General features: G+C 52.2%; 1 protein-coding gene across 3 annotated transcripts in view; it reads left to right on the forward strand.

Annotated features, from left to right (window-relative positions):
• Nucleotides 1-21,206, forward strand: part of FRMD6 (FERM domain containing 6) — a 46,944-nt gene extending 25,738 nt beyond the window's left edge. For 2 of the 3 annotated variants that reach the window (XM_054161653.1, XM_054161654.1), the window contains 13 exons: nucleotides 9,456-9,638; nucleotides 10,112-10,202; nucleotides 10,451-10,593; nucleotides 11,396-11,472; nucleotides 12,906-13,092; nucleotides 13,802-13,957; nucleotides 15,926-15,991; nucleotides 16,076-16,144; nucleotides 17,075-17,249; nucleotides 18,168-18,503; nucleotides 18,612-18,737; nucleotides 19,516-19,607; nucleotides 19,735-21,206. In XM_054161653.1, the coding sequence (XP_054017628.1) occupies nucleotides 9,540-9,638; nucleotides 10,112-10,202; nucleotides 10,451-10,593; nucleotides 11,396-11,472; nucleotides 12,906-13,092; nucleotides 13,802-13,957; nucleotides 15,926-15,991; nucleotides 16,076-16,144; nucleotides 17,075-17,249; nucleotides 18,168-18,503; nucleotides 18,612-18,737; nucleotides 19,516-19,607; nucleotides 19,735-20,019 (1,902 nt within the window). In that variant the 5' untranslated portion in view covers nucleotides 9,456-9,539 and the 3' untranslated portion in view covers nucleotides 20,020-21,206. The remainder of the gene's footprint in view (nucleotides 1-9,455; nucleotides 9,639-10,111; nucleotides 10,203-10,450; nucleotides 10,594-11,395; nucleotides 11,473-12,905; nucleotides 13,093-13,801; nucleotides 13,958-15,925; nucleotides 15,992-16,075; nucleotides 16,145-17,074; nucleotides 17,250-18,167; nucleotides 18,504-18,611; nucleotides 18,738-19,515; nucleotides 19,608-19,734) is intronic. The other variant, XM_009899514.2, reaches the window with a different exon arrangement.
• The last annotated feature ends 4,389 nt before the right edge of the window (nucleotides 21,207-25,595 follow it).

Consider the following 25,595-nt stretch of genomic DNA (forward strand, 5'->3'; position numbering starts at 1 on the left):
CTCCTCAGCTTTTTTTAGCCCACACTGATGCATTTTTGTCGATGAGGTTGTTTTCTCCTTCTGAAAAGCCGGAGTTTTTCTGGAGAGGCTTCTGATGGAGCTGAGCACGGGCAGCTTTGCTGCGCAGCCTGGTTTGTGTCGGTGTTTTTCCATGGAGCTCACCGATTCCTGGGATAGGAACTGGCATCAATTTGAGCTCTTTTTTGCTTGAAAGCAACATTGTTTGGTCTCAAGCTCCCAGTCCCACAGGCATACTGGGGTTTGGTTGTAGGTACTGGGCGGGGGGTGTGTGTTTTACTATCGTTTGGTAAGGGGTTTGCCTTTTTAAAGCTGGATTTTAGTCAGGCTCTTTAAACCCAGAGTCTGTTAGCAATTATTCCATTACATGAAAGGCAGGACGCTGGGAAAAAAAAAAAGAGAGAGATTAATTCAGACCAGATGTAAAAATAAATGTGAATTTCAAATTCAGATGATGTCAGCTCCCTCCTGCTAAAAAAAAACCCCACCAAAAACAAAAAAGCACAACAGAAGCAGCCCTTGGGCTCCAGATGGAGGGCACGGCGATGGCGGTGGGTAAAATATCCGCCTGCTCCTTCGTGGAGTTTTCTCCCTTTTATTTTTAGGGGTTTTATCTTCTCTAAAAAGCAGGGTTTGGTCGTTTTTCGTGCCAAATAAAAGCTTCTCCCCATTGCTGCTGGGCAAGGGAGGTTGTGGTGTGGTTGAGGAGCTCTCCCAGCTGAAGAGCCAGAGAGCAGCGCTGCCGGGGAAAGACAAATCCCCTGGATTTAATTTCATTTTAATCTCCAGGATTAAAAAAAAAAAAAAAAAAAAAAAGAGAGTAACTTGGTTTGACTTTGGTTTGTCAGAGCTGGAGGCAAGGGTGCTGCGGGAGCAGAGAGGACTTGGGATGTTCCAGACACGGTTATGTGCCGTTTGGCATAAAACGGAGCTGTGTTTTGGGCTCTTGGCTGTTTGCATCCCTTTTTGTTTTGTCCTCTCCATGTTCTCCGGAGTGAGGATGGGTTTGGATGCTGTCCCACACAGAGGACTCTGGCCCAGAAGTGGGGTGCTAGGAATGGGGCTCCCTAAAAAGTGCTTGCCCCCTGGAAAGGAAGGATTTGCCCAGGGCTGGAGCATCTTGGAGGGGTTTGTTCAAGGGGGAGGTCTATGGTTTGGAATCTGGGGCTGTGCTTGCTGCGCCGTGGGGATGCATGATTGTTACGCTGGCCCTTTATGGATGCTTTGTGGTTCAGGGATCCCACAGCCAGGCCAAATCCCAAGGGATTTACAGAGGCAAGCGTGGGCTGCAGCCTGCCCACTCTGTGGGCTTTGTGTCTGTGTGCATCCTTAAGACTGGTTCCTGAGCTTGGACTTGTTGCTAATGATGCTGGGGTATGGTTCCTGAAACCCTCGGGAATGCAGAGGAGGGGACAGAATCCAGAGCTGGACTGGGAAGCTGGAGTGTCCTGATCCCTACTCCACCCCAGCCTTGATGCAATTGGAATGCTCTTAGCAGATACTGCTCCAATCCCAAAGACTTGGGGCGAAGTTTTCCGGTAGGAAATAAGATGGAAGGGGCTGGCTGAGCAGCAGCAGAGGGAAAAGGAAGCGCAGGCGCCGTCCCTCCCTCCCTCACTGGAGCCTGTGTCAGCAAAATCCATTTCTGTGTGAGCCTCGGTGGAGCCTGGGACGCTTTATTTATGTTTTAGTGTGCAGAAGGGAAGAGGAATGAAGAGGCCTGGGATAGCTCTGCTCCGAGGCTTCCAGGCTGGATTCAGCTGGCAAGAGGGTGGATGGGAGGAGAGGTTTCTTGCACTCCTGAGGTGTGACCCATGTTCCCCCGTGCCCTGATGGGATGTCCTGTGGCACTTACCCCAGCACTGGCTGCAACACTTTTGGGATCCCATTTTTGGGATGACGCTCTTGGCTTGTCCGTCCCTGGGTGTCCGCAGCATGCGCTCCAGCCATTGCTGTCGTCCCATTGCCACAGCCAAAGCCGAAGAAGGAAGGAGGAGGAAGGAGAGGAGGAGTGTTGCAGGGGTGGAAGACGAGCGAGCTCCTGGGGGGACCTTCCTTGCAGAGCTTTTTTGGACACCTCCAGCGCTCAGGGGGTGCTGGTGGGGCTGGCCCCCGGCTGCCCAGGCTGAGTTTCCAGCATCTAAATAGCTTTTGTGGTGGATGAAGTAATGTAATATTTATAACGGAGTTCTTTTTCCCAGTGAAGGTCCCTTTCATCTGCCTCTCTTCATTAGGAGGAAACTGTTGAGTTCATGAAGAATTGGAGACGATTTTAATTACAGGGTAACCGCAAGCAGGAATTAATCTGGGGTTTGGGTTGGTAGAAGGTGCATTAAGTGAGGACCTGAAAACTTGTAAGAACAGCTCATGCATACCTGCAGCCTGTGATGTGGGGTAAACCCAACTCTTAAACTCTTCAAAAACAAGAAATTCCTGCCCTGTGAATTCATCTTCCCACCTCATGCTGGAGCCTCTCGCTGCAGGACAGCCGGTGCCTACGTGTGGGTCCTGTGCTGAACCCCTTCTCTCCTGCCTGTTGTGGCTGAGAGAGCTGGAAAAAAAGCCTGGAGATGGGTTAGATGTCTGACGTGGCAGAACTGTTACAAAAATGGTGGTTTGGCAAGGAGGGGATGAGCTTGGGAGTTGCAAACAGGTCAAAGGAGGGGATTCTGCCCCTCTGCTCTGCTGAGATGCCACCTGCAGCTCTGGGGCCACCTCTGGAGTCCTCAGCATGCAAGAGACATAGACCTGTTGAAGCAGGGCCAGAGGAGGCCACAACAATGATGGGAGGGCTGGAAGCCCTCTGCTGTGAGGCCAGGCTGAGAGAGTTGGGGTTGTTCAGCCTGGAGAAGAGAAGGCTCGAGGGTGACCATCTGGTGGCCTTTCAATGCTTAAAGAAGCTGAGGAGAAAGACAGAGACAGAGTTTTGAGGAGGACCTGTTGTGATAGGACAAGGGGTGATGGCTTTGAACTAGAGGAGGGAGATTCAAACTAGAGAGAAGAAAGAAATTTCTGATGCTGAGGGTAGTGAGACCCTGTCCCGGGTTGCTCAGAGAGGTGATGGATGCCCCATCCTTGGAACCATTGCAGGTCAGGTTGTTTGGGGCCCTAGTCTGCTCTAGTTGCAGACATCCTTGCTGACTGCAAGGGGGTTGGAATAGATGATCTTTAAAGGTTCCTTCCAACCCTTTCAATGACTATGGATAAATGGGCTAGATCTGACTGGGGGCTGGAGATCATGGCTAGGTTAAATAGTCAGCATTGTGATGGTCTGGTGGCTACCATGGGCATACAAACCTGGTTTGGGTATGGAGCCTCAACCACTTTTGAAGGTAATTAATTACGTGAAGGGCTGAAGAAACACTGCCCATTGCAAACCAGCCTTGCTTCACATGCATCTTTGGAAGGAAACCACACCTCAGCCAGCAAGTTTAATTGATGTTAGACCTGGAATTGCATCCAAATTCCCTGTGAGAGCCTGGCAGGTCTCTCCAGCACCTCCATCTGAACCAGACCCAGGCTTTGCCTGCCCTGGGCTGCATCTGCAAGCCCCAGTGCTGGATAAATCCCTGCAGAGTCAGCAGCGCCGGCTCCAGCTGCATTTCCAAGTGGGCAGCTTCTGCTGCCTGATGTTTTCTTTACTGGGCTTTATCCCATAGTGTTGGTATGAGGCAGGGAGATGGTATTCCCACAGCCTGGGCTGGAAACCAGGAGGACTGAGGACTTTTCTCTACATAGTGCTGGAATCATAGAATGGTTTAGTTTGGATGGGATCTTAAAGATCATCTAGTTCCAACCCCCTTGCTGGGACACCTTCCACTAGACCAGGTTGCTCAAGGCCTCATCCAACCCGGCTTTGAACACCTCCAGGCAGGGCGCATCCACAACCTCCCTGGGCAGCCTGTTCCAGTGTCTCACCACCCTCACTTTAAAGAATTTCTTCCTAACATCCTGTCTAAGTTTCCTCTCTTCCAGCTTCAATCCATTGCCCCTCATCCTGTCACTACAAGCCCTTCTCAACAGTCCTTCCCCACCCTCCTTGTAGCCCCCTTCAGGTACTGGATGACTGCTATAAGGTTTCCCTGGAGAGGATGAACAGCTCTGACTCTCAAAGCCTGTGCCCACAGGGCAGCTGCTCCTGCCCTCTGATCATCTTGGTGGCCTCCTCTGGACCCACTCCAACAGTTTGATGTCCCTCTTATGCTGGGGGCACCAGAACTGGATGCAGTACTCCAGATGGGGTCTGACCAGAGTAAAGTAGTTAACAAGGCATTTTGCAGCATATCCCTGTGGAGTTTGGAGGCTTTTATTCCTAGAGCAGGGAAAACACAGCTGGAATACATGGAACTCCCAGTGCTACTGAGGCTGATCCATGCTGGAGTTCTCATTTCCAGTGTTTTCTACAGCTCTCCAGATGGAAAACCCCTCACCAAAATGCCTGAGGAGGACATTCCCACTTGAGCTGTGAGGTGACCTGTGTCACCTCTTACCCTAGCACAGCATTCCAGGGTGGGTTTTCCCAGCAATCCAGGCTCTCTCTGACTTGGATCTGGGCACGTCCATGCCTCATGGTGGTGAGGGCACCGACACAGGGTCCCGGCGAATCAAAGCTGACATTGTAGGAATGAGCAGCAGATGCTTGGAAAGAATTTGCCTGCATCTGGCTGGGGCTGCTGGAGGCAACTCACCCTGGAAAAGGCTTTTTTTGTGCCTGCTTGCTAAATCTGCTGTGGCTCCAGCTGCAAGGGCCCCGGAGGGAACTCCTGGAACTGAGGGAGGTCCCACAAATCCATTGTCCACCTCTGTGCTGCCCTGTGGCCACCCCTTTGGTGCCCTATTGAGTTGTCTGATGAGTTGTTTGCATTCAGCAGCCGAAACTGGAGCTTTTTTTCCATAGACACCAAAATATATGGTATTTTTTGTCTCCAGTGTTGTGGTTGCTCTCAGAGGTAGGGTCCTGCAGAGCTGGAGATGTTTTCTTTGGCTTCACAGCGCTGTCCACCAAACCACATGATGCCAGCTCATGTGTTTTAATCCCTGATGGTCAGGGGCCAATTTAGGCTGCAGGAGGAGGAGAAAATACATTGAGTGATGTGGGGACAAGCAGCCATGGGATGCCAAGAGCCATGGGGAAGCTCTCCTGAGGGACACCTGAGCTTCATGGTGAGGCCCAGTGTCCTGCCTCTGCCTGGGTTTTACAGGTGGTTTGGAGGCAGCAAGGTGTGACATCGGGAGCTTTGCCAGCACCTTGAAGACTTGGGTTAATTTCCAAGTGTTCTTAAGAAGTTGTTTTCCTTGGGGATCCTCCTGCAAGGAGGCTTGGTACAGCAGCTGTGGTAGAGGAGGAGCCTATTCCCAACTGGCTGCTCTAGGCTTGTTCCCATGATAGGAGTGCTCTGGAGTGTGTGGAGCTGGTGGTGGAGATTAACCTCCTGGTGATGGGAAAAGAAATCAAGGGTTGTTTGTGTTTGTGGGTGTAGTTCTGGATTTGATGGTGGGCTGTTTGGTGGATGAGGAATTGGTTGGATGATCACATCCAGAGGGTAGAGGTCAATGGCTAGATGTCCAGATGGAGGTGGGTGACAATTAGTGTCCCTCAGGGGTCTGTACTGGAGCCAGTGCTGTTTAATGTCTTCATGAATGTCCTAGATAGTCATTGAGGCACGTCAGAAAGTTTGCAGATGACACCAAGCTGAGTGGTGTTGTCTACACCCCTGAGGAACAGAATCCATTCAGAGGACCTGGAAAGGATTGAAAGCTGGGCCTGTGGGAACATCATGAGGTTCAACAAGGCCAAGTGCAAGATCCAGCACCTGGGTCAGGGCTAACGCCAGTATCAACATGGGCTGGGGATGAAAGGGTGGAGAGAGCCCTGTGGAGAAGGACTTGGGGGTGCTGGTGGGTGAAAAACTGGACATGAGCTGGCACTGTGTGCTTGCAGCCCAGACCCAGCCATGTCCTGCACTGATCCTCAGCAGCGTGGGTAGCAGGTGGAGGGAGGGGATTCTGCCCCTCTGCCGCACTCTGCTGAGACTCCACCTGCAGTGCTGGGGCCAGCTCTGGAGTCACAGAATCACAGAATATTGTGAGCTGGAAGGCATCTCCAGAGATCATCGAGTCCAACCCCCCTGCTGAAGCAGGATCACCTAGGGTAGGCTGCACAGGAAGGCATCCAGGTGGGTTTTGAAAAGTCTCAGCACAGGAGAGACATTGACCTGTTGGAGTGGGGCCAGAGGAGGCCACAACAATGGTTAGAGGGCTGGAAGTCCCCTGCTGTGAGGACAGTGAGTGTTTGGGTTGTTCAGCCTGGAGAAGACAAGGCTTCAGGGAGACCTTCTGATGGCCTTTCAGCGACAGGACAAGGGGTGATGGTTTAAACTAAAATAAGGAGTCAGACTGGAGAGAAGGAAGAAATGTTTTGCACTGTGAGTGGTGAAACCCTGTCCCAGGTTGCCCAGAGGTAGTAGATGTCCCAGCCGTGAAACCATTGCAGCTGAGGTTGGCTGGGGCTGTGAGCAACCTGCTCCAGTTGCAGATGTCCTTGCTGACTGCAGGGGGGTTTGGACTAGATGACTTCAGCCCAAACCATTCTGTGATCCTAAGATTCTATGATTCTGAGCTGGCTGTAGCCTAGAGGGCTGTGGTGGGAAGATGTTCTGGTGCACCTCAATGAGGCTGCAGGAGAACTTTGGGTGGGAGCAGGGTGTGGAGGGTGCTGGAAGGTGCCCCAGGACATGACTGCTTTTCACTCTCCCTGCCACAGCTGACACAAGTCTCTTCATGCCCAGCCCCACATGGGTGCATGAGAGCTGCTGGGCACCCAGCCGGGGTGGGGACGTTGCCAAATGCCTTCAGCCCCATTTTGTTCACCACTGTGATTTTTAATGAACCTTGAAATTAACCTGGCTTCTGCTCCGTTTGCTCCTGGTTGGGATCAGTCCTGTCCGGGCACAGCTGTGGTGCATGGCTGCAATGTCTGGCTGCAATGCACCAGTGTAGTGGCAATGATGCATGGCCACGATGTCTGGATGCCACACTGGGTACAATCCATGGCCATGATGCATGGCTGCAACACATGGCCGTGGTGCATGGATGCAATCCATGGATGCAGTGCATGGCCACAGAGCACAGCCATGATGTACAGATCATGGAAAGGTTTGGTTTGGAAGGGACATTAAAGATCATCTAGTTCCAACACCCCTGCCATAGGCAGGGACACCTTCCACTAGACCAGGTTGCTCAAGGCCTCATCCAGCCTAGCCTTGAACACCTCCATGCAGGGGGCATTCACAACCTCCCTGGGCAGCCTGTTCCCGTGTCTCAACATCCTCACTGTAAAGAATTTCTTCCTAACATCCAGTCCAAATCTCCCCTCTTCCAGGTCCAACCCATTGCTCCTTGTCCTGTCACTACACAGCCTTGTAAAAAGTCACACCACACCATGGTGAGGGTGGTGAGACCCTGGAACTGGTGATGCCCCCCCACCAGGAGGTGTTCAAGGCCAGGTTGGATGAGGCTTTGAGCAACCTGGTTGAGCATAAGGTGTCCCTGCTCATGGCAGGGGGATTGGAACTAGATCTTGAAGGTCCCTTCCAACCCAAACCATCCTGTGAGTCTATGATTCTATGCTGCACGGGTGCCATGCATGGCATCAGTGCATGGGTGCAATGCATAGCCACAATGCATCACTGTGATGCATGGATAGAGTGCATGGCCATGCTGCACATCTGCACAGGTCCTCAGTAGTGTCAGCCTGGAGTGGTGAGGTGAGGGAGCATCACCTCTGGGCTCCCCAGCTCCTGCAGAACATCAGTAGCTGCCTAACACATTGTCAGCTCTGGGTGCTTTTTTCCCCTGCCATACAAGTCTGCGTTGGGGCTGGACTAGATGACCTTTGGAGGTCCCTTCCAACCACAGTGTCTACTGTGATTCTGTGAAGTGAAACCCTTCTGGGAGCCAAAGGCAGTTTGATGTAGACCAAAGCAAATATTTGGTGAAGAGGGAGACACTACTATGGTTCTCAGTGGGTTTGGAAAAGGGGTGACCTAGTTTAGCATTTAAAGAGTGTGTGGTGTGCGTTTCTGTCCTTAGGGATAGTCATGGAGTAAAAAGTGCTTAGGGAATGCTGACCTTTGAAAATGAGAATTGCCTGGAGAGAGTGCTAGGAGCTCAACCCTGGTATGGATATTGTAGACTTGGCACTCACTTCAGGACAAGGTGGTTTGATGGTCATGGTGGTGTTGGGTTAATGGTTGGGCTTGATCTTAGAGGTTGTGGGAGGTCAAGGGAGGTTTTTGTCCCCATCCACTCCGCCCTGGTGAGGCCATATCTGGAGTATTGTGTCCATTTCTGGACTGTCTGGTTCAAAAAGGACAAGGAGTTGCTGGACAGGGTACAAAAGGCTAGAAAGGAGATGAGACAGGAACATCTCTCTTCTGAGGAAAGAATGAGAGAATTGGGACCTTTTAGTCTGGCAAAGAGCAGACTGAGGTTGGGATCTCATAAATGGTGATCAATACTCAAAGGATGGGTGTCAGAAGGATGGTACCAGCCTTTTTTCAGTGGTGCCCAGTGACAGGACAAGGGGTAATGGCCACAAATTTGAACATAAGGAGGTCCATCTAAGTATGATGAAGAACTACTGTATTTTAAGGCTGATGGAGCATTGGACAGGCTGCCCAGAGAGCTGGTGGTGTTGCCATCTCTGGAGACATTCAAAACTCACCTGAACATGTTCCTGTGTGATTTTTCGTGAACCTGCCTTGACAGGAGGGTTGGACTTGATGATCTCCAGAGGTCCCTTCCAACACCTACCATTCTGTGATTCTGTGTCTTTTCCAACCCAAACAATTCTATGATTTTAGAGGATGGGAAATAGCAAGAGGCGACAATTTCCACCTGCAAATCCCTATTACTCCTTGAATTGTTTTATTTAACCCCCACAAAGAACCAGAAGTGGAGGGGAAATAATGCTGGAAGGCCCTACCATGGGACCCTGCACTGGCCCCTCACCTTTTTGCTGCTGTCAACAAAACCTCCTGCTCCATCGCAGCTTGTTCCCAGCAGATACTTTTTATTTTCTTTAATTATGCCAGGAAAAACCTTTCCTGAGTTTTTTTCCAACCCCCAAACCACAAGGATAAAACTGCAGGGTCAGGATTTTTGGTCTCTGCTGCAATCCTCAGCTGCCCTAACCGCGGCGCCAGCATCGCGATGTGGGGTGAGGGGCATCTGGAGACACCAAGCTTCTGGTGATGAGTAGTTCAGGGATGTCGTGGATGCCCCCTCCCTGGAGGTGTTCAGGGACAGACTGGGTGAGCCCTTGAGCAACCTGGTCCAGTGGAAGGTGCCCCTGCCCATGGCAGGAGGATTGGAGCTAGTAAAGTCTCTTCTAACCCAAACCATTCTGAATCTGTGGACCTTGCATTTGCCCACAGGGATGGCACCCGCGGGGACTGTGGCCACCCCGGCCCACCGGTGAGGTGCCCACTGCCCACCCTGAGCCCCAAGCCTGGACCACAATGAACAAACTGCCCTTCCACAACAACAGAGTCATGCAGGACCGCCGCAGCGTTTGCATCTTCCTCCCCAACGACGACTCCCTCAACATCATCATCAATGTAAGGCAGTGTGGTGAGGTGAGGGAGTCAGGGAAACTCCCCTGAGCACCAACATCACACCCTGCTGTATTTGCAAGCTCTGATCCTTCCTCCTTCCATCCTCCTTCCATCCTTCTTCCATCCTCCTCCCATCCTCCCTCCTCATATCCACTGTGGATGACAGTTCAGCCTTGTGTACCCCAGCAGATAACCAGGAGGTGGTTGGCTCTGATTTGGATGTAGAATTGAATGTGAAATTCCCCCACTTTTGATGGCATTAATTCACCACCCACCAATATTCTGCTTTCTGCCCCCAGAATTGGTACTGACTTTGCTTTTAGGCACTTCCATGGTCATCCCACAAAAAAGTGAGCCCCAAACCCAGCGTATTCCACTCTGGTTGTGCTCGGGGACCCAATGAGGGGTTTAGTGCCACCTGTTTGGCTTGGATGGTCATAGACACATCCCAGACCACATGTGGGTGGTTTTTGCAGGTGAAGATATTGTGCCACGAGTTACTGGTGCAGGTGTGTGACCTCCTGAGGCTGAAGGACTGTCACCTCTTTGGGCTCAGCGTCATCCAGAGTAAGTCAAGAGCTTATGTCACAAGGGGGCTAGCCTGATACCATCATGGCTCAGTGAGGCCTGGTGCCACTAAGGTGGGGGTGTGTATTTGCCCAAAGGTGGGTGCAAATTTACCCAGCCCTTTGATGGCCTCCCATTAGGTGATGAGGGAGTTATGGACCCACCACACACCAACGGGCTGGGGGAGGCTTGGAGGGATGCAGGGGACATGCTGGGGGGGTGCTGACCACCACCTCTGTCCCATCCAGACAATGAGCACGTGTACATGGACCTGGCCCAGAAACTCTACAAGTACTGCCCCAAGGAGTGGAAGAAGGAGGCCAGCAAGGTCAGCAGTGAGGTCTTGCATGGAGAGCTGACGGCAGTAAGGCCACCTCTGTCCCCATCGCAGGTCACTTCCAGGACATGGGAACACAGCAGGGGTCGGGAGGGGGCACGGGGCTGTTCCAGAGTGTGGGACAGGGTGGGGGGCAAGCAAAATGGATGGAACCCCATTGACAGGGTGATGTAGTGATAGGACAAGTGGTGATGGCTTCAAACTGAAAGGGATTAGATGTAAGGAAGAAATTCTTTGCAGGAAAGGTGGTGAGATGCTGGAACAGGTTGCTCAGAGAGGCTGTGGATGCCCCATCCCTGGAAGTGTTTAAAGCCAGGCAGGATGGAGCTTTGAGCAACCCCTTCTAGTGGAAGATGTCCTTGCCCCTGGCAGGAGAGTTGGAACTGGATGACCTTGAAGATCCCTTCCAACCCAAACCATTCTGTGATTTTAAGATCCTATAAAGTCAAGTGTTTGGGTTTTTTTGCCACACAGCACCTTTCAGTGATTTCAGTGCAATGTGCCATGGAGGTTTTTCTGAAGGCTCCAGTGCTGGTGCTGAGTTGTCACTCAAGACAGGCATGGTGGGTGGCAGCCTGGGGATTGGTGGGAGAAAGAGGGTGGTGGTGGATGGCTGCAGGCCCCTGGGGGTCTCTAACTCAGCCATCTCCTTCCTTAAATCCAAATCCCATGCATGTTTCACCATAATGGGGCGAAAAATGGGACCACTTAGTGAGTGAACTCTTCCTTGTGGCTTTCAACTAGTGGGGGGCAAGGGAGTGGCCAAGATGGACCTGGCCCTGAGCAAGCCAAGCCAAGGGACCAAGGTGCAATGCCATGGTCTCCACAGAAGCCCTGAATATCTCCTCCCTTCCAGGGGATTGACCAGTTTGGGCCCCCAATGATCATCCACTTCCGAGTGCAGTACTATGTGGAGAACGGCAGGTTGATCAGGTAAGGGTGCACCCACCCCTCCCCACCATGGTGGCCACCCATCTGGGGTGAGCAGTTTACTGGGGCAGCACCCCAAGGTGCCCCTGGCTGGGAGGGTGCACATACTTGTGATGCTGTGGGATGCTGCAAGCTGCCGTAGGATGCAGCCCCAAAGTTTATTCCTTCTGTTGGAGCTGTTTGTGGTTGGGTGCCAGGAGCAGGTGGGAACACTGCTCCCAGCCAACAATGACAAAACCTTCTTGGGGGAGCTGAGGACATCATATTTAGGTGGTTTGTCACAGCTTAATCCATGGCAGAGCTCCAGGTCTTGTTTCTGGGGAAAAGAGGATTTTAAAGCTTTTGGGTACATGGGAACATGGTGGCATCACGGGGATGCTTTTAAGGGGGATTGTTGTGGCTGTGGGAGGAAATTTCAGCACAGCAAAGTGACTGCAGTTTTGCACCACTTAATCGGAGCTCCCGCTTCAGGGAACTGAGGAGAAGAGAGAAAACCTGTTGGCACCCAACCCTGCTTGCTGCATAAGAGCTTCCTACCAGGGTGGGAAGGTGCTGGAGATTCATGGTTGGACTCTGTGATCTTTACCATCTCTTCCAAGCAAATGCTATGATTCTGTGAGTTGTCTCTCAGCCCCTGGTCTTGGTCATAGATGTGGCAATCCTAAGCACAAATCCAGGCTTGGTGAGAAGTTGCTTGGGAGTGGCCCTGAGGACTTGGGAGTGCCACTTGATGACAAACTCAACATGAGCCAGCAATGGTCACTTGCAGCCCAGAAGGCCAACTGTGTCCTGAGCTGCATCAAAACAACTGTGACCAGCAGGAGGAGAGAGGTGATTCTGCCCCTCTGCTCTGCTCTCGTGAGACCCACCAGGAGTTCTGGTGTCCATTTGTGGTGCCCCAGCACAAGAAAGATGTCAGACTGCTGGAGCAGGTCCAGAGGAGGCCATGAAGATGATCAGAGGGCTGGAGCACCTCCCCTGTGGGGACAGGCTGAGAAAGTTAGGGCTGTCCAGCTTGGAGAAGAGAGGGCTCTCAGGGAACCTTATAGCAGCCTTCCAGTACCTGAAGGGGGCTACAGGCAAGCTGGGAAGGGACTTTTTACAAGGGCTTGTAGTGATAGGATGAGAGGGAATAGATTGAAGCTGGAAGAGAGCACATTTAGACACTTAGGAAAAAATTCTTTACAGTGAGGGTGGTGAGATACTGGAACAGGTTGCTGGGGGAGGTTGTGAAGGTCCTCTCCCTGGAGGTGTTCAAGGCTAGGCTGGATGAGGCCTTGAACAACCTGGTCTAGTGGAAGGCATCCCTGCCCATGGCAGGGCAGTTGGAACTAGATGACCTTTAAGGTCCTTTCCAGCCCAAACCCATTTGTAATTCTATGATTCGTTGGGTGTCCTGTTGATTCCTCCTCTGCTCTCTCCTCTGCTCCCTGTAGTGACCGGACCGCACGTTACTACTACTACTGGCACCTCCGGAAGCAGGTGCTGCACTCGCAGTGTGTGCTGCGCGAGGAGGCGTACTTCCTCCTCACTGCCTTCGCCCTGCAAGCTGACCTGGGGGACTTCAAACGCAACAAGCACTGTGGGAAGTACTTCGAGCCCGAAGCTTATTTCCCGGCTTGGGTAAGCATGGTGTGATGAGGTCATCTGCTCTAAACCCAGGTGAACCGCCATGAAGCTGTGGATGTTGGGTTGCTCGGAGGCTTCCTGGGTGGCCGCCGTTCCTGCTGCCTCTCCATCCCCAGTTTAGTTCCAGTTATTAATAGCCTTTGACAACTGTGGGCTGCAAATAGCTGCAGGCAATGAGGGTTAGGGCTAGTGGATTAGCTCATACCACTGCTGGGGATTTCTCTGCGTGTTGCAGGGATGTTCTTGGGGGCTTCCCTGCCTGCCACGTGCCATCAGGGCATCACCACATAGTCATGTGCAGCCCCTGGGTCTTTGTAGCCCTTTGGGAGCTGCTGTTCTCCATGCTGGCAGTGGCCGTAGGCAGCTCTTGATATATCCTGAAGGGAAAATGAGGCAGGACGTGGGGTGACAGCCAGCCCCAGGTCACTTCCAATCAACAGACAGAGTTGGGTGCTAGTCTAATGCCATCCCAAACCCTTTGCACAGGAGTAGAGTAGGGAGAGGTTGCATATGGCATGGCTGTGCTGCTCCTCAGAAGACTTGCACTCTAGACCCTTCACCAGCTTCAGGTTCCAGCTCCAAAATGCTGCAGGTTCCCTTTTCTCTGAAAGTTGTGGCTGCCCAGGAGCACCGAGGGTGGTGGCCAGCCATGGGTGAGCGTGGAACAGCAGCCTTGGATGAGCTTCTCTTCTCCTCCAAACAGGTTGTTGCTAAGAGGGGCAAGGACTACATCCTGAAGCATGTCCCAAACATGCACAAGGATCAGTTTGCCCTGACAGCCTCTGAAGCTCATCTCAAGTACATCAAGGAGGCTGTCCGGCTGGACGATGTGGCTGTGCACTACTACAGGTTGTACAAGGTGAGCCTTGGCCACCAGCTCAAGCTGGACATGGGATTCAGGGATGGGTTTTATTGGATGGAGCAACTGCCAAGCAATTTTGAAGGTATTTTGGGAAAAGCTGTGTTTGGTTTTGTCTAGAGGAGAGGAGTCTTGAGGGCAAGGCTTTGCTCCCAGAGACAGGGAGATCATAGAATCAGCATGGTTTGGGTTGGAAAGGACCTTTAAAGGTCATCTAGTCCAACCCTGCTGCAGTCAACAGAGACATCAACAACTAGAGCAGGTTGCTCAGTACCCCAAACAACCTGACCTGGTTCTAGGGATGGTTGCAGAGATGGGACATCTTACCTCGAAAGGTTGGACTAGATGATATTTGAGGTCCCTTCCAACCTGCTATTCTATGAATCTACCACCTCAAGCATAAAAGTACCACAGCTCTGGTTTTTAAGGTCCTTCCAAGGTGTCTGAGGTTAAACTGCCAGGCTACCCAGAGAGGTTGTGGAGTCTCCTTCTCTGGAGACATTCAAAACCCATCTGGATATGTTCCTCTAGGTCGTCCTGCTTTGGCAGGAGGGTTGGACTAGATCTCTAGAAGTCCCTTCCAGCCCCTAACATTCTATGATTCATAAATTCTTAGATTCATAGAATGGTTTGGGTTTGAAGGAACCTTAAAGATTGCCTAGTTCCAACTCCCCTGCCATGGGTAGGGTCACCTTCCACTAGACCAGGTTGCTCAAGGCCTTGTCCAACCTGGCCTTGAACACTTCCAGGGAGGGGACATTCACAACCTCCCCCAGCAACCTGTTCCAGTGTCTCACCACCCTCACTGTAAAGAATTTCTTCCTGACATCCAGTCTAAATATCCCCTCCTCCAGCTTCAATCCATTCCTTCTTGTCCTGTCACTACTTGTGAGAAGTCCCTCCCTGGCTCTCCTCAGGTACAAGAGGGCTGCTGTAAGGTCTCCCCAGAGTCTTCTACTCTGAAGGCCAAGCAGCCCCAACTCTCCCCACCTCTCTCCGCACCTGTGCCCATAGGGGAGGTGCTCCAGCACTCTGCTCATCTTTGTGGCCCTCTTCTGGACCTACTTGAGCAGTTCAATGTCCCTCTTATGCTGGGGATGCTGGAACTGGATGCAGTACTCCAGGTGTGGTCTCACAGGTGCAGAGCAGAGGGGCAGAATCACCTCTCTCCTCCTGCTGGTCACAGTTGGTTTAATGCAGCCCAGGACACCGTTGGCTTTCTGGGCCACAAGTGACCATTGCTGGCTCATGTTGAGTTTGTCATCAACTGGCACCCCCAAGTCCTTATCCTCTAGACTGCTCTCTAGACACTCCTTGCCCAGCCTGTATTTGCACTTGGGATTGCCCTGATCCAGGTGTGGGACCTTGCACTTGGCCTTGTTGAACTGCATGAGGTTGGCTTGGGCTCACCTCTCCAGCCTATCCAAGTCCCTCTGGATGGCCTCCCTTCCCTCCAGCAGACCACACAGCTTGGTGTCATCCCCTCACTTGCTGAGGGTTCACTCAGTCTCACTGTCCATGTTCCCAGTACCGATCCCTGAGGGACACCACTTGTCACTGGTCTGCAATTGGACACTGAGCCATTGATTACAACTCTCTGAGGACACCCTGCTAATTCCTTATCTAGCAGGTTGTCCACCCTTCAAATCTATACTTTGCCAGTTTAGGGACCATGATTCTATGATTCCAGTTTCTGGCCAGTGAAGGGGTGATGGGTGACTGAAAATGAAACATCCATATCAGTGCACATGATTGGGTGTTGTGTGCATCACTAATTAACCAGCTGTACTTGATGATCTTAAGGGTCTATTCTGACCTAAATGATTAAGATGGCAACTGCCACATGTGGCTATTGCTGATCCATGGGAGATGAGGTGACTGCAGGAGGATACTTGGTCTGGAGGCCAGGTTTATCCACTTCATGCTGCAAACTGTGTGCTTAAAACCATCTGATTTTTCCCCCCTTAGGACAAAAGGGAGGTGGAAGCCTCACTGACACTGGGGCTGACCACACGGGGCATCCAGATCTTCCAGGTAGGTAGCTGAACGAGGGGGAGGATTCAGCTCCCTGCCCTCTGCTATTGTCTTCAGCTAGGTTTGTCCCTTCTCCTTTTGCAGAACTTGGATGAAGAAAAGCAGCTGCTCTATGACTTCCCCTGGACTAATGTGGGGAAGCTGGTGTTCGTGGTAAGTGCCACCATCCCTAGGCAGAGCATCTCTGCCCATGTCACTCCTGGGCTCAAAGTCCTGCACCTGGGTCAAGGCAGACCCCAGAGTCAGCATGGGCTGGGGATGAAAGAATGGACAGCAGTGCTGAAGAGAAGGATTTGGAGGCACTGGTGGATGAAGAGCTAGACATGAGCCAGCATTGTGTGCTCAGAGCCAGCTCTGTTCTGAGCTGATCCCCAGCAGCATGGGCAGTAGTTGGAGGGAGGGGATTCTGCCCCTCTGCTCTGCTGAGACCTTACCTGCAGTGCTGAGGTCAGCTCCAATCCTCAGCACAGGAGAGACATGGACCTGTTGGAGCAGGGATAGAGGAGGCCACAGCAATGATGGGGAGGGCTGGAAGCCCTCTGCTGTGAGGCCAGGCTGAGAGAGTTGGGGTTGTTCAGCCTGGAGAAGAGAAGGCTTCAGGGAGAACTTCTGATGGTCTTTGAGTGCTTGAAGGGGCTGATCAGAAAGCTGGGGACAGACTTTTGGTCAGGGCCTGTTGTGACAGGACAAGGAGTGATGGTTTAAACTAAAAGAGGGAGATTCAGACTGCAGAGAAAGAAGACATTTTTTGCATTGAGGGTGGTGAGACACTGTCCCAGGTTGTCCAGGGAGGTGGTAGATTCCTCATCTACCCATTGCAGGTCAGGTTGTTTGGGGCTGTGAGCAACCTTCACTAGTTGCAGATGTCCCTGCTGACTGCAGGGGGCTTTGAGTAGGTGACTTTAAAAGGTCCCTTCCAACCCAAACCATTCAGTGACTCTATGATTTGGGCATGGGCTGGTGCTGCATAGACCTCAAGCCAGGTGGTTGCCAGCTGAGGGTTTAATGGGTGGGCTGCTGCAGGACTGGGTGGGAATTAGGGTATTTTTCTCTCTCAGCTGATGTCCCTCCTGTCCCACACAGGGCAAGAAGTTTGAGATCCTGCCAGATGGGTTGCCCTCAGCTAGGAAGCTCATCTACTACACAGGCTGCCCGCTGCGCTCCCGCCACCTCCTGCAGCTGCTCAGCAGCAGCCACCGGCTCTACATGAACCTGCAGCCCATCCTGCGCCAGGTCCGCAAGCTGGAGGAGAATGAGGGTAGGTGTCCCTGGGCCCCCCCACGAGGGGAGGTGTCCCTCTGCCCCCAGCCAAGGACACAAACCCCACCAGTGCTGGGCTCCCTCCCAGCTTTTCTGCCTCTGCAAGCACCTGGTCCTTGCTCCTGCCCTGTGGCTTGGGAGTGTGTCAGTGGCTGTCCTCATGTCCCAGTTGGCCATGCATTGGTGCACCCTGGCCCTACTCGACCTGCATACCCTCTGCTGGCTGGGCTGGTGCTAAGAGGCCCCTCACAGCTGCTTAGGGCTGGGCACAAGCCCCACTGTGGTCCCTGATGGTCCAGTTCTTCCTAGTGCCTCAAAGGAGTGCTCCCAGTGCACTGTCTCTCTAAAAGGCCTCATGCATGCAAAAGATATGTCTGTTCCTCTTATTCTTTTCCTTCCTTTGCTTCATACTCCTCTGCATCCTCCTCTGCTTCTCCTCATCACCTTCCTCCTTCTCTTTTTTCCTCTTCTTTTTCATACTCCTTCCTCTTCTTCTGTCTCATTATAGTCCTCCTTCTTGTCCTCTTTCACATCTTCCTCTTCTTCCTCCTTTCTTCTTCTTCCACCTCCTGTTTTTCCTTCTCCCCTTCTTTCTCCTCCTCATCATCTTCTTCCTCCTCTTTTTCCTTGTCCTGGTCTTTCATCTTCTTCTACCTCCTGTTTTTCCTCCCCCCTTTCTTCCTCATCATCATCTTCCTCTTCATCCTCCTCCTCCTTTGGAGGGCTAGCACAGCACAGAGCACAGCAAGTTTGAGGCTCCCCACCTCACCATCCCCAAAGGGCTCTAGGACAGGGCTGGATTCCAACATGCCACCTTCCTGGGCTCGGGTGACAATGCTCCTGGGTGGCCCTGGTTTTGGGGTGGTGGCCATGGCACCCTGAAGGGCTGAGGTGCAGGTTGTTGCCGGCCTTGCAGAGAAGAAGCAGTACCGTGAGTCATACATCAGCGACACCCTGGACCTGGACATGGAGCAGCTGGAGAAGCGGTCGCGGGCCAGCGGCAGCAGCGCCGGCAGCATCCGGCACAAGCGCCTCTCACGGCACTCCACCGCCAGCCACAGCAGCTCCCACACCTCGGGCATTGAGACCGACCCCAAGCCCAGGGAGGTGGGGCCAGAAGATGGCTTCTCAGGCCCCGGTGTCCACCGCAAGCTGAAGACTTGCAGCTCCATGACCAGCCATGGCAGCTCCCACACCTCTGGGGTGGAGAGCGGTGGGAAGGACCGGCTAGAGGAGGACTCTCAGGATGATGGTGAGACACCAGCTGGGCATGAGCTTTGGGTCTCACAAGGTCACTGGGGGTGGAGAGCGCTCTGAAGGTGCCCATCTGGGACTCATCCCACCTCCTCCTTGCCTGCAGAAATCGAGATGCTGGTGGATGACCCCCGGGAGCTGGAACAGGCTGGTGAGATGGAGGTGAGCCCCGACATGTGCGTCTACATCACAGAGGACATGCTGCTGTCACGCAAGTTCAACGGGCACTCAGGTAAGGTGTTCCCCAGTGCAGGTCACACCTTTGGTGTTCAGTAGAGTGAAATCAGCCCAAGGTGACCGTCTGGGATGCTGGGAAAAGCTGTTCTCCCAGTGAGCTGAAGGGAAGATGGGATCCGTTTGGTGAAGCTGTGAAAAGAAGGAGTTGCCCAGGGAAAGTGAAGGTTTTACTCGGAGCAGGATTGATCACAGAATCTCAGCAGGGTGGGGGTTGGAAGGGACCTCTGGAGATCATCCAGTCCAACCCCCTTTGCTAAAAGAAGGTCACATGCTCCATGTAGCCACCCTGTGTGCCCAAGTGTGCCCAAGGGTTATTTGGAGATACCAGCAGGAGATGACGGTAGGAGCTGCCCATGGGTGATGGACATAATCTTGGTGATGTTCTCAATTGTTGTCCCCAGCTCTCATTGTCATTACAACCCTTTGCTTGTTCCCATGAGCATGGGTGCTGTTATCACACATGTGAGCCTGGCTTCTCCAGAGCTCTGCCTACACCCAGAGTTGCGATCATTTCCAGCGCCATATTGGGAGCTACTGGGAGGTCTCTGGGGTGCTGTGCTCCCTGATGATGCCATTTTGGTGCAAATTCAGGTTGCTTTGGAGGTAAAGCTGGTTGCAATGGAGCTGTTGAGCTGAAGGCACCCCATCAAGCTGAGGTTTCCTTTCACCCCAAAACAATGACAAACCCCAAGAGTAGCAAGCATGGATCCTAAGTGAGCTGAGAAGCCTTGAAATAGCTTTCACACTCTCCTCTTCCTCTCTGCTCCATGCAGGGCTTATTGTGAAAGACATCAGCTCCTCCACCTCCAGCTCCTCGGAGACAGTGGTGAAGCTGCGAGGGCAGAGTACGGACTCCTTACCCCAGGTAAGTGGTGCTGGTGGAGACCCAAAGCCCTGGTGAGACCCAGAGCCTTGCTGGCACTGGGGTTTTGGGTTCCCCTGTCCTCTCTGGCTCCCTGGCAAGTCCTGATCCTCCTCTCTGCTTTGTGCAGACGACGTGCAGGAAGCCGAAGACGTCGACGGACCGGCACAGCCTGAGCCTGGATGACATTCGGCTCTACCAGAAGGACTTCTTACAGCTGGCCAACCTCTGCCAGGATACAGCCCAGAGCTACACCTTTGGTTGTGCCCATGGGCTGGAGGAGGAAGGGCTCTACTGCAATGGCTGCTTGGCCCAGCAGTGCATCAACATCCAGGAGACCTTTCCTGTCAAAAGAACCAGCAAATACTTCTCATTGGATCTCACCCACGATGAAGTCCCCGAGTTTGTCGTCTGAGCACCGTGGGGCCAGGACTGGCTGCCCACCCCTGGTGGAGAGGCTGAGGCTCCTTGCCCTGCACTGGGGGCTATCATCACTGCCTTTCCCCCCACCCCACGCAGCTCCCTGCCAACCAAGGCTGTGGAAACCATTGCACTTGGAGGATTGTGGGATGGAGACCTCCAGGCATGGTAGAGTCCCACCAGCGGTCCATCCTTTGGAGTTTGTGCCAAATTGTCTTATTTCAGCTGGGAGAAGCCCAACTCATTTGAGGTGGCAGAAGCCAACTGGTGTTTTCTCATTGCCTCATGGCAAGGTGGCCTCTTCTCCTCCTTGCCCCCATCCTCCACTCTACCAGTGGCTCCACCGGTAGCTTGGTGGCAACCGAAAAAGTGCCAGACTGTTGTGTTCCAAGTCAAGCCAAAGAAATGTAAATACCCTAAAGGCCAGTACAGGGAGGGAGGATTCAGCAATAACCAGTTGGGAATCTCCAGCCATGGATGATGTCCCATGGAGGAAAGGCACAACCAGCAGCAGAACATCAACCCAGTTGTTCTTCCAAAACCATGTGCCAGAGGTCAGGCCAGAGTGGTCCCAGCGAGGTGGCTGAGAGCTCTCAGAGCTGTTTTGCAGCTTGGGTTTTCTTTCCTTCTTTTTTAGAGGGAAGACAAAACATAAACCCAAGCCTAAAACCAAAAAAACCCCAAACTCAAAACAACAAAAAACAAACCACCGCCAAAAACCCAACCAGCCACCCAAGAGGAACGAAGGCAAAGAAGGGAAGAAGGGAAGAGAACATAGGATCTCATCTAGGAGGTCACTTGGGAGGTCACCTGTGAGGATATTGCAATAACACATCCCAAACTTTGAGTATCTAGAGGTTACATATATAAATATATCGAGGTATGTATGTTTATATATGTCTTGGATCTTATAGGCCCATTCACATCTTACTTCTGCTCTAAAACCCCTTTCATACAAAGAATCTGCCTCTCTTCTTCGAGGAACCCTAAAACCAAACCTGGTTTTGTCTAAGCACCAAGGTGAGAAAGACTTTGGAGAAGGTTTCATACGCAACCGTGCTGTGAGTGTGGCTCTTCCCGGTGTGAGCTCCGCTGGGTTTCACCAAAGCTTCTCCTCCATCTCTATGTCCTATAGTTTGAACAGTTCTGCTAAAGATTGATGGTGACGTGGTAGAAAAAACCCAGTTTGGGCTTGGGGAACTCCAGGGTGACTTCTGGGTGCTGGAGCTGGCTGCCTAGAGAGGTTGCGGAGTCTCCTCTGGAGAGATTCCAAACCCAGCCGGACATTGTGATCCTGGGCAACTTGCTGTGGGTGACCCTGCTTGAGCAGGGGGTTTGGATGAGATGATTTGCAGTGGTCCCTTCAGTCCCTGACCAGCCCACTCTGGAATTCTGATTGTGTTCAAGGGACCAGGCGTGATGCTGACCGTCGGCAGCTGAAGGTGAAGCATTCCAGCAGGTGACATTCACAGCACAATGCCTTTCTAGTTGAGATTTTTTTTAACCAGAGGTCAAGTGATTGACAGCCAAAGGTTTGCCATATTTTGATACATCACCTTTTTTTTCTTTTCTGTTTTGTTTTTTTTTTTAAACTGGAAACTTTTCTTAAACCAAAAAAAAAAAAAAAAACCACACAACAAAAAAAAAAAAAGGAGGGGAAAAAAAAAATCTTATTTTATAAATAAGCACAATCTTATTTTTGTAAGAAATGTTGGGGAGGGAGCTGAGGAGGGGAGCTGGTACCAAAAGAAAAGGATGGTGCAAAAAAAAAAAACCCAACCCCAACATCCCACCTCAATGTTGTTGGGATACAAGGAGCTGGAAGGGGAGAGCGTGAGGTGCTGGAGGACCATGGCAGCAGCATGGCACGTCCCCCCCTCCAGCATGCGATCTCACCTGGTGAGGTTGGATAATAGGGGAAAGTACTGTGGCTAGCCAAATGCTGACAGGGTGGTGGCCCCAAAAAGTCTCTTTGTCTTCCCAAAACCACCCAGGACAGCTGGGGGGATGCTCCTGGAGGACTTGGGGCTCTGTGTACCATTCTGGTCTGGGGGGAAAATACCCCAAAAAGGTTTCTTGTGGACACCACACACAACACAGGTAGGCTTTGCTAGCAGCATCTCTACCCCTAACCCTACGCCAGACCCCTGTCTTTGGGCAGGTTTGCACCAGCAGTGAGGGTTTGATGGAATTCCAAGGGCTGCTACAGGCAGGAAAATCCCCCAGACTCATCCCTGCCCTCTTTTTTACCCCCCTGTGCCAGGCACAGCAGGGCTGTAGCACCCATCTGGGGGGTCCTGGGGTGTCCTTCAGGGGACCTTCACCCACTACTCTGACAAAATGGATTTAAGAGGGAACAAAAGGGTGAAAAAAAACCCCTATGTAAAGAAACACTCAACACCATTCACAAAGCACTTGGGGGGAGGGGGGGTAGCTATACCAGACCATCCCCATTTCTTCCTCCCCTCCTTTCCCCTTGCCCCCACCATTACCCTGCAGCCAACCCCCTAACCAAAAGTTGTCCAGATAGGGTTGGGGTGATGCTGCAGGCCATGACAGAGCTCCCGGGCAAGCAGGAATGATGCTGGGTGCACTGGTGGGGCTGAGGGGTGGGAAGGAGGGATGGACACAGAGGTGCCATTTATTCCACAAGTGTTCATGGATGGGAGGGACAGAGATGGGGAGGGGTGTGGGGGGTGGCGGTACCCTTGGTGCCTCTCTCCTGGCAATAATGAGCTGTCTGTCCCTGCATGAACCACATAATCCTTTCTGTGAAAGGATCTTCCCATCCTTGGGATGGGAGAGCCACTCACTTGTGCTGCCAAAGGACAACACAAAGGGAAATGCTACCCAACCCCCCCACAAAGAAAAATCCACCCCTAACCCACCCACCCCCCTACCCCACAGCACGAATGAGTTTTTGTACCCATGAAGTTTGTGGAGTGCCTTTTGGGGTACAGCTGGAAGGGACAATAAAGTGACAGTTGTTTGCATTGCTTTGGCTCTTTGAAGTGCTCCCCTGGGATGAAGGGATGGGGGAATAACATGGATGGATTTGAAGAATGTGTCATATTTACTGTCCTCTGCTCTCCAGCCTTGTCCAGCACTGGAGAAGAGGATGCAACTCCTGATTTGGGCAGGGGAAATGGATGGGTTGATCCTTTCCATCCTGGGTTTTGGTGGTTTCTGTGGAAGTGGTATCCAGTTCCAGCACTCCCACAGGGGGAAGAGATGTGGAGGGACCTGCAGGAGTTGTCAGTGAGATTAAGCTCCTGTCCAGCTCTGGAGTCCTCAGCACTGGAGAGACATAGACCTGTTGGAATGGGTCCAGAGGAGGCAACAGCAGTGATGGAAGCCTTCTGTGTGATGGAAGCTGTGAGGACAGGCTGAGGGAATTAGGGTTGTTCAGCCTGGAGAACAGAAAACTCCAGGGAGACCTCCTGGTGGCCAATCTGAAAGCTGGGGACAGACTTTAGAGCAGGGCCTGTGGTGACAGTAAAAGGGATGATGGGCTTAAACTAAATGAAGAAGATTCAAACTGGAGAGAAGGAAGAGAATTTTAACACTGAGGGTGATGAGGCACTGGCCCAGAGTGGTAGTAGATGCCCCATCCTTGAAACCATTCCAGGTCAGATTGATTGAGGCTGTGAGCAACCTGCTCTAGTTGCAGATGTCCCTGCTGACCCCCTGCAGTGGGGTTGGAATAGATGACTCCCTAGGAAAAGAAATAGGCTCAAGATGCACCAGAGGAGGTTTAGGTTGCACATTAGAAGAAACTTGTTCACTGAAAGGATTCTCAAAGACTAGAACAGGCTGCCCAGGAATGTGGCTGAATCCCCGACCCTGAAGGTGTTTAAAAGCTGCAGAGACATGATGTTGAGGAATGTGGTTTAGGACGAGACTCGGTAGAATTAGATAATGGTTGGACTTCATGATCTTAAAGGACTTTTCCAACCAAAATGATCCTATGACCTTTAAAGGTCACTTCCAGCCCCAAACACACCCAGATCTATGAAGATGAAGAGTCCTTCCCATGCAGAAGCAGTGTCAGTAAAACTTCCTGAGTGGTTTCTCTCACCATCTCTTTCTTTCTGCCACTGTCCTACAGGCCTGGTGCAACCACATGCCACACTAACACTGGGACCACCAGGGCTGCCACCACCTCCCAGGATCCTGGGGCATCCCTGGGACCCATGTAGCCATCCATCCCTCCTCCAGAGACCCTGGGAGAGGGATGGGTAGGAAATTCTCTAAAAACAGCCCTTGTCCTCAGCAAGGCAGGTGATGGCCACAAGTTTTGGTGCCAAATTGCCCATGGCTGCTCTCTGGATATTTTTGGGGCAGGAGGGAGCAAGTGATTTCTGGGAGGTTGCTGGGAGGGTTACTAAGCTTAGCCTCCAGATTTCATCCTTGACCTCTAGAAGCCTGAAATTTCCTAAGCCCAGATGTTGAATGGTTTTTCGCCCCAGGGGAAAGAGAATGGGTTATCTCCTCCCCGTGGGCCACTTAGCAAAGGATTTTACCTCCAGCAAAGCTTCTAAATGAACCTTCCTCCCTTTGAAGGCATTTGATGACTCGGCTGCTCCTTCATCTCACCACAGGAGAGGTCTCCAGGGGGGTAAAAGGTCCTCCGGTTCCCATCCCAGCATGTCCCCAGGCAGCCTTGCACCCACGCTGGCCTTTACCCTGGGATGCTCCTTCTGCTGCTCCACATGAATTGAAGCTCACACACATACACACACACAAAAGGCTGCACTCAAAGCTTTTCATCTCCACTCACTCCTCTTCCAGATTTTGCATCTCCTGCCACCACTTCATGGCAGCCTGAGAGGTTCAAGACTTGGGATTTGTAGGGTGACCACACACAAATGTCACTTCAAGAAGCCAGCTGCAACAGTATCACAGTATCACTAAGGTTGGAAGAGACCTCAAAGATCAAGTCCAACCTGTCACCACAGACCTCATGACTAGACCATGGCACCAAATGCCACATCCAATCCCCTCTTGAACACCTCCAGGGATGGTGACTCCACCACCTCCCTGGGCAGCCCGTTCCAATGGCGAACAACTCTCTCAGTGAAGAACGTTCTCCTCACCTCCAGCCTAAACTTCCCCTGGTGCAGCTTGAGACTGTGTCCTCTTGTTCTGGTGCTGGTTGCCTGGGAGAAGAGACCAACCCCTACCTGGCTACAACCTCCTTTCAGGTAGTTGTAGACAGCAATAAGGTCTCCCCTGAGCCTCCTCTTCTCCAGGCTAAACAATCCCAGCTCCCTCAGCCTCTCCTCATAGGGCTTGTGCTCAAGGCCTCTCACCAGCCTTGTTGCCCTTCTCTGGAAGCTCAGAAATGTCCCTATTTTTGTGTTAAATTTTGCTGCTGGATCAAACCAGGTGGGTCTTGCTCCTGCTGTGAAGGGCTGGTGGTTATCTGCAAGCAGGTGTCTGGCTGAGCATCCTGCCTTTGTCAGCCCTCCCAATCCCCAAACCCTTCAACATCAGCCAATCAGGCAGCAGCCACCAATGGGTGAGAATTACTGACACCACACGTGCCAGTGTCTCTTGAGGTTGGGGAAT

The sequence above is a fragment of the Dryobates pubescens genome, chromosome 5, assembly GCF_014839835.1.
Source record: "Dryobates pubescens isolate bDryPub1 chromosome 5, bDryPub1.pri, whole genome shotgun sequence".
Classification (NCBI taxonomy): Eukaryota; Metazoa; Chordata; class Aves; order Piciformes; family Picidae; genus Dryobates; species Dryobates pubescens.